General features: G+C 40.5%; 1 protein-coding gene across 1 annotated transcript in view; it reads left to right on the forward strand.

Moving 5' to 3' along the window:
• Positions 1 to 3741, forward strand: part of PSMD1 (proteasome 26S subunit, non-ATPase 1) — a 92138-nt gene extending 88397 nt beyond the window's left edge. The window contains exons 24-25 of the mRNA XM_004773457.3: positions 1613 to 1768; positions 3526 to 3741. Of these exons, the coding sequence (XP_004773514.1) occupies positions 1613 to 1759 (147 nt within the window). The 3' untranslated portion in view covers positions 1760 to 1768; positions 3526 to 3741. The remainder of the gene's footprint in view (positions 1 to 1612; positions 1769 to 3525) is intronic.
• Positions 3742 to 8525: the final 4784 nt, after the last annotated feature.

The raw sequence follows: 8525 nt of genomic DNA on the forward strand, positions 1-8525 counted from the left end.
GTAGTTTCAAGCCCCACATTGGTTGTAGAGATTACTTTTTTAAAAATAAAGTAAACTAAACCACGTTGCTATAAGGCTTTTTCCTTATGTTGTTTATACTGCAGGATTTGAGTTGGATTATTTCATTCCAGTTGAGCATGAAATAGTACAGTTATAACCTGGAGCTGTCTGTTTCCCAAATACAGGAAATCCTTTTTGTGAACATAGTATTTTCTTGAATAACGATGATTCATCTTTATTTGGTCCTTTAGAAGGCTCAGGTAAACTTTCAGACCGTAGAGGATTAGGACAATGGCCTTGTACTCTGATTTTTCTTAGGTGCATATTGGTAGTAAAGGCAGGGTCCACTCATCAAATGGCTCTCTTCAAGGAAAGCAGACTTTTTAGGGGAAGGAGTTAGAAAATAAAGTGTATGAATATGCGTGTCAAGACAAGGGAGATAGTACAGACACTCACGAAGACACCAGTTTTATAGCAGGACAGGGCAGAGCTCCAGTGAGTAAAAATCAGATTAGGTTGAACTGCAAAGCTATTTGTATATATGTGAATCATCTGACTGATGAGCTTGGGCTTCTTTTCCTTTCCAGTAATTTGCTTTGGTAGAAATAATGTTTTTCCCAATGGGCCCTGCCACTGTTGACTGATCTAATTACAGACAGCAGCTTCCCATTTCCTTTGACACAGCCAAGCAAATAGAATAAGATTAACACACAGAGGTGGGTGAATAGTTTGGTGTGTGAATTTACTTCTGCTACATTTGGGAGAGGGCTAATAAAATTGATTCTACACTGAGTTCTTTTTTGTTTCCCATCTACTACATCCTGGTATCATAAAGGATTTGTAGGTTCAAGTGAAATATCTGTCATATTTATGTTGTTCACTCTGTCATTCTGAACTCACTGGAGAGAAATTGGCTTTTCACTTGTAGATTGTCTTTTTTGTCCAAAATGATAGTTTTCTCACGAGTAATAAAGTATCTGTTAGAGTAGTGTGCTTCTCAAACTTTAGTATGCATACATACACCCGTGGCTCTTAAGTACAGTTCTATAGATTTAGGTCGGGCTATGTTTTCTGTGTTTCTGACAAACTCCCAGGTGATAGTGATGCTGCTGGTCCAGGACCATGTGTCGAACAGCAAGCAAGACATTAGAATGCTGTATTGATAAAAGTAAATAAGTAAACTTTCTCTCTCCAATCAGGTCAAGGCAGTGCAGGAAATACCAGTCTTTAGTTAGGAACAGTGATGTTCTGCCACTGGGTTAAGTTTATAACTATTCCCTATAGATGACAAGTTTCTCTGTCCTTTGTCGTGGACATCGATTGTTGCCTTCCTCATTTAGTCCTCAGACTAACTGGAGGAATGGAAGAGGAAGGTCTTAGTAGCCGCTTCTTGCAGCCCAACAGTTTGTCACGGGTGTAGCTTCACACAGGCGCACACACCCACATTTCCTGGCTGCTGCCTGGGGAAATGTAGTTCTATGCCAGGTCTTTACTCCCAAATCATCTGAGTAGTCTTAAGGTACCATTTAACAAATATGCATGCTACACTCTGGAGCCATCTGAGAATATGAATGGGGTTTGTGCTGCTTCACCCTTTGCTCTGTGTGTACAGCTTTCCATTGGTGGCATCATCATCCTGAAGGACACCAGTGAAGACACGGAGGAACTGGTTGAACCAGTGGCAGCCCATGGCCCAAAAATCGAGGAAGAAGAACAAGAGCCAGAACCTCCAGAACCATTTGAGTATATCGATGATTAAGGACCAGAGGTATGTGCGAAATAAAATTGTTTATTAAAGGAATTCTGTTGGTCAGTACATCTTAAATGTTTTCGGCAGAGACATCGTGTCACTTTTTCCATTCCTTTTGTGCTTAATCTCTATTTACCTAAATGGTGTTAGAATTTCCCCTCTTTTTGACTTCTTCAGCATACATAACCTCCAGTTCCTTTTTCTTTCTCCTTTGACTCTCTACCCTCTAGTGTTTGACCAGTACTATTCAGAGCAGTTAAAAACTGTTCTCATAGGTCCGTGAGAGAGTAGGGAGCTTGCTCTAAAATGTCAATCTGCTCGATACTTCTTTCATTGAAAAATCCTTGCTTACCCCTTACTCCCAAGAAAGTCAACTGAATGACAGTTTGCTCATGATAGAGTTGATTTACACTTTGATGTGAGCCCCTTGTTATAGATCAGTTAGAGTTCATGGCCAGCACTGGTCCATGGATCACTGATCCATCTCTCTCTCTCCCTTTCCTTTGGTGATACTTTTGGTACTAAAAGCCTTAATATTCATTTACTCATTGAAGCTATATCACACATCTAATGTGGTAAGACATGGTGCTTAAAAGTACTTCGGAGTCAGTTTAGAACATATAACAGAGCTTCACCCAGTTGAAAAAAATTATGCCAATGTTCTAACAGTGTTGAAGTAGGTCTTTAGATGCAAAAAATTAGAATAATGTTATGAAATTGTCATCACATATTTGAAGATGCATATAAACTATTAATCAATGTTTTCTCACTCTAGTACATATTTATTGTCAGACAATAAGAATTTATCCTTTTCTTCTACTTAAATGCCAGGCTGTAAATCTAGCACCATGAGACCATGAGCGTTACACACTGACTAGCAATTAATGAAAGCTTTTACAGAAATCTCAGATAAATATTAAGGCAGAAACCCTGCCATTAGTAGGAAAATATATTCAAGCCCCAAAAAGTGTTTGGACCTTTGATTGAGAGAGGGAGATTTATACTAACTTCCTGTCTATGTAAAATTGCTTTGAAAATTATCTTTGGGGGATGCCTGGGTGGCTCAGTTGGTTAAGCAGCTGCCTTCGGCTCAGGTCATGATCCCAGCGTCCTGGGATCGAGTCCCACATCGGGCTCCTTCCTCCGCAGGGAGCCTGCTTCTCCCTCTGACTCTGCCTGCCACTCTGCCTGTGCTCGCTCTTGCTCTCTCTCTCTGACAAATAAATAAATAAAATCTTTAAAAAAAAAAAAAAAAAAAGAAAATTATCTTTGGGCCTTTGATGGTTTCCTAAGCTTTACCCAAGCAGCGCATGGCGGTATTGATACCATAAGCACTCAGTCTCTGTGTGGAACTGAACAGACTCACATTAGCCCCCTCAAGCCTTTGACCATACATTACTGAAAACCCCCTGATTAAGTCTTTCAAGGCAGTTAACCTCAAGATGGCTTAGAAGTTTTTAATTAGAAATTAGATTTTTTTTAAGTAAACTCTAAACCCAATGGGGATTCCAACTCACAACCCTGAGATTGAGTCACATGCTCTACCAACTGAGCCAACCAGGCGTCCCAGAAATTAGATTCCTACTATTTTCAAAAGGATAAAATATTCAGTCTAGTAGGAGTGTAAAAACCATAGTCCATCTTACCAAACACTGGTGTGTTAGGACTGCGTAGGCAGGGTTAGGGGCTAGTTTTAGTCATCGACAGCTCGTGGTAAAAAATTTTCTTTTAAACAAAGGATAACCCTAGTTTTTTCCCCCTTCCCACTTCCTTAGGATCTCATTGCTCATCTAAAGATGATTGTCCAGTCCTGTATTGGAGATGCTTGTGAAGAAATCCATGCTGAGACCTGCTACTCACTGCATGTACCATTGCCTTTGCGCTGACCCGAAGAACCTTGTCTCCAAGTCTTTGGTGAAGAGAAGATATATGACTGTTTAGTGTGCTCTTTCACAGAACTTGGTTTTCAAATAAATATATTAAAATCTCCAGATGGACAAGGACTTTTTAATTTGTTTTTCAGCCTCAGTTTTAAATAAGTGGACCTAATACCCTTCCCCCCACCACCACCATGAAATGCCTAAACCCGGAGAGCTAAATCCTTAATTGCTGGGATGAGTATGCATGATTTTCATATTGATGAAAAAGTTAAACTAGTTCATAGATTATTTGAAAAATAATGGAAAAAAAATAAGAAAAAAATCAACCCTTATTCTTCACTCCCAAGAATTCTCTCCAGTTTTTTAAAATCAGATTGAGGGCATAGGGTACTGTCATTTACTGAAGAAGTCCCTTTAGTGGTCCAAGGGAAATGTCTGTTTAGGCAGCTCAGAAGCATTATTTAAGAATAGGCTTTGCCTGTTGTTTCCTGCCTTTGACCCTGTTGAGGACGACAACAGACACAAAATCATTTAGCCACAGGATTTAATAATGTGTTCTTTTTATCCTCTCTTTTCCTACCCTCTTTGGCCATGTGCTATTTAATTTAAGGTATAATTTAAATACAATAATGCAAAAATTTAAAGTCTATACAATTTGATTAGTTTTGACAAGTACAATTTTGATTTCTATATTATCAGGCCTTAGATGTTGGACTCTTGAAATAAGCAGACAAGGTCATTATTCTGACAACTACCCCTTCCCATGTTCTTGGCATATGAAAGGGGACCTCTGGTACCCTAGGACATAGCAATAAGAGCTAGATTTGGGGGCTTTGGTGGGGTTTTTTGTTTTGGACTTAAATCATGTAAAATAAAAGTAGGTTATTTCCAGCACTTATACATGAATGGTTCTTTATTCTGACCTTGATCCTTCTACTTTTTAATTTAGGATATAGCCTTCTGAGTCTGTGGGGGAAAAGCTCGTTAGAGGAAACCAGTGCCCAGATAGATCCACCCTACTACAACATCCACCACAGCTTTGTTGCTTGGTCCAGGTCTAAAGGTTACTAATCCCAAAGGATGGCACCATTCATTGGTTAATTTCATTGTATCTCCTCCTTTGTAAATTCCTGTTTCCTCAATATCAAATGATTCTATAAAAGAGATTATCTCATTTCCTAGCCTGTCATTAGCTATGTCCTTCCTGTTCAAGCTCTTAACATTGCTTGCATTTCAGAGTTATCTCTTAACATTTCCCTTAATATATGAAATGTTTATAAAACAGAAGTCTCTCAATGATGTCACTGTCCAAAATTTAGTAGTCTGGGAGAGGTGGTACATTCACTGGCCTCTGGCCAAAGTCATTAAATTCCTTCCATACTAATAGACTGAACTTCAGGGAGAAGTCAGCACTGGTTACTGGTAAACAGTACAATTTGTTTATACTGGTCTTAGTAACTTTGTAACTTGGTCTTAAATATTGAAGTTATAGCTCCAAAAAAAAAAGTAAGCTATAAAGTAAAATGGCCACTTGGATCAGGCTATGATGAGACTGTTATCCTGATGACTTTAGTTACTCTGGAAGATTTCCTAGATAGGCGTAGCACTGAGAGATAACCAAGGAGCAAAGCAATCTAAGGTGGAAAGGAGCAGGGTGAAATAAAGTCCCATGTGAAGACCAGGTAGGAGCGAGGATTGGCACATTTGCCGGAAGAACAGAAGGGAATGTGGCAGCAGTTACTCCCAGGTGATGTTGTGCTATGCTTTCAGACTTGAAGGCAGGTGGGATGCACAGCGAGGAAATCAAATGAAAGGAAATCGATTTCTGGGACTGGGCTTAGTACTAGAATCCAGTCTTTCTCCTACCCCTCTGCAGTTAAATGACCACTGAGGCTGGCATCCTCTCTCTGGCATCAATAGCAAGTCTTTTCCTTCTGTCTCTGACTGGTCTCTTCGTTTAATATAAATTGAAAAAAAAAATTAATTTAAACATTTCTTTGTGCAGGGATTCTTGGGCTCTTTGGCAGGTCCCACTCCCTCTGATTGCTTTTGAGCTTCCAGCCCTCTCAGAATTGGGTCCTTGGTCTTCTCAGGTGGTCCACTCTCTAAGCAACCCCATCTATCACACACCTTCATCCACTGTCTTTGTGCAGATGGCTCCCCCGTCCACATTCCTCCCTTCCCTTTCACCTGAGCTCCAGGCATGCACATCCAGCCACTCACTGGGCGTCCCCATTCAGGAGCCTCACGGGCACTAGAAACGGAATATCCAGAGCACATCCAGCCTTCTCTGCTTGGAGCTAATGACAACCCCTCCATCTGGTAGTTCACACTAAAAACTCATGCTTCACCCTTGACTCAAATGTTTAAGTATCAAGTATCTCTCCTGTTCATTTACCCTCCTCCCCACTGGTCACTACCCCTGGTTCAAGCCCTTAACTCCATCAGCCTCTAGACCTAGTTCACTCTAATCCATTCTCCAAATTGATCTTTCTACAGTGCAAGTCATACTCATCTCCTGCTTAAAATTTCTCAGTAGTTTTGTTGCATAATGCCCAAATTCTTTAGTTGGTGTACAAAACTGTGCGAGGCTTTAGTTGCGACCCACCTCTCCAGCCTCTCCTCTCCTGACTCCTCCCACCTCATGCTCAGAACCATGTCCAATTTCTCCCGCGATCCAGGCTTTTTGTCACCTCCTCGCTTTTTCAGTCCTTCTTCCTGAAATACCCTTCTCTCTTCACTCCCACCTCTCCCTCTAGGTCCGGTGAATCTACTAACTAGTTCTTTAGGTCTTGATTTATAGAGACTTGCCTCAAGAAATCCACCCCAATTTCCCTCGCCAGAGCAGGACTAGTTTCTTCCTTCTGCTTCCCCAGTTTCCAGTGTTGCCCTCTGTTGTCCTTACCACACCATCATTTATTGCCTGTTGACTTGTTTTCCCCCTCATTTGTCTTGCTTACCTTCATAATACACCTTAGCACACAGAGCGTGATCATATATTCATCAACTGCCTGTATTGAGAATGGTTAAGAGCCACAACTGAGCACTAGCAGAACAATTGGGACAGAATCCGTGAGTATATAAGAGGGGATTAATTCACTGGAGTGATTGGTGATTAATTCATCTGTCTTGGAGCTGCCTTCTCTAGGCCTCTATAAATGTCTCTTCCCATTCCTCTCCTGCAATGATTAAACGTTCCTGCTAGGGACTGTTTTTTCAATTGTTTTATTCTTGGAAAACCCGGGCTTTTCTTTGTGTGTGTAGGGAAGATTTGTCTCCGAATCTATCACTGTGAGGAGATGAGGAGAAATGAGCCTGGGCAAAGCAGCTTTTGTGTTTGTCCCAAACCATTCCCCAACCGCCTTATTCTCATCATAAATGAGTCAACACTTCTACTTTCCACAGAAAATCTCTTAGAAGGTGCTGAGCGTGATTATTTCTAAAGTTCAAACTTGTTTTCTACCCTCTGCTTTGTTAAAATTAAAAGACATAAAGGCCCTTCCAAGCCAAACTGCATTAATGGGAAGAATGTGGACTTGGGCCTCAGGCTGGTTCATATCCTGATCTTGTCCCTTAGTGGTTTCTTATTTGTACAGAAAAAATGACATTCACCTCAAGGTTGTTACAGGCATTAAATGATAATGGCTAATTAGGACATCCTTACTACGCACCAGACACTGCTGAGAACCGCAAGTATTGACGGACTCATTCCTCCCAACCACCCTAGGGGAAGATGCTGTTATCTTGAGATCTTCTGTATTAAAGAGCTTTGCACTTAAGGAGGCCTTAACTAAATTTGGTTGAATCAGAACAGTATGGCATAACCCTTTGTTTTACACACAAGGACACTCATAACAGTGACGTGACCTGTTCAACATTAGGAGCCATCTGTACCGCCACGTCTCCAGTTCACTTCTTCCGTGAAGTTGGTCTGGCCTATTAATTTTCTGGCCTTATTTGATCCAAAGGGGCAACAGACAAATGGCAAACAGCCATTTCTTTGCCTATCCTATATCCAGAGTCTGGTCCTGGTTTGTGCCCTCCTCCATACTCAAGCCACTGTACCTTTTCAGAAAAGGATTGTCAGCAAAAGCAGTATTTTCCTTTTTTTCTTTTTTAAGTTTTTATTTAAATGCCAGTTAACATACAGTGTAATATTAGTTTTAGGGGTACAATATAGTGATTCAACGTTTGCATATAACACCTGGTGATCATCACAAGATCATCCTTAATCCCCATTACCTATTTCCCCCCTTTTCCCCACCCAACTCCCTTCTGGTAACCATCAGATTGTTCCCTATAATTAAGAGTCTGTTTCTCGATTTGCTTCTCTCTATCTTTTTTCTCCCTTTGTTCATTTGTTTTGTTTCTTAAATTCCACATATGAATGAGATCATATGATAATTGTCTTTCTCTGACTTCATTTAGCATAATACCCTCCAGTTCCATCCGAGTCATTGCAAATGGCAAGATTTCATTCATTTTATGGCTGAGTGATAGTCCATTGTACATATATACCACATCTTCTTTGTTCATTCATCAACTGATGGACACTTGAGCTATTTCCATTATGTGGCTATTATAGATAATGCACTGTAAACATCAGGGTGCGTATATCCCTTTGAATTAATATTTTTATTTTTTTGGTCAAATACCTAGTAGTGCAATTGCTAGGTCCTAGAGAAGTTCTACTTTTAACATTTTGAGGACCTTCCATACTGTTTTCCACAGTGGCTGCCCAGTTTTCATTCCCACCAACTGTGCAAGAGGGTTGGTTCCCCCTTCATTGCATCCTCACCAACATCTGTTGGTTCCTGTGTTGTTCATTTTAGCCATTCCAGTAAGTGGGAGGTGACATCTCATTGTAGTTTTGATTTGTATTTTCCTGATGATGA

This window comes from Mustela putorius, unplaced genomic scaffold (genome assembly GCF_011764305.1).
Source record: "Mustela putorius furo isolate JIRA1106 unplaced genomic scaffold, ASM1176430v1.1 tig00000275_pilon_pilon_pilon, whole genome shotgun sequence".
Lineage (NCBI taxonomy): Eukaryota > Metazoa > Chordata > Mammalia > Carnivora > Mustelidae > Mustela > Mustela putorius.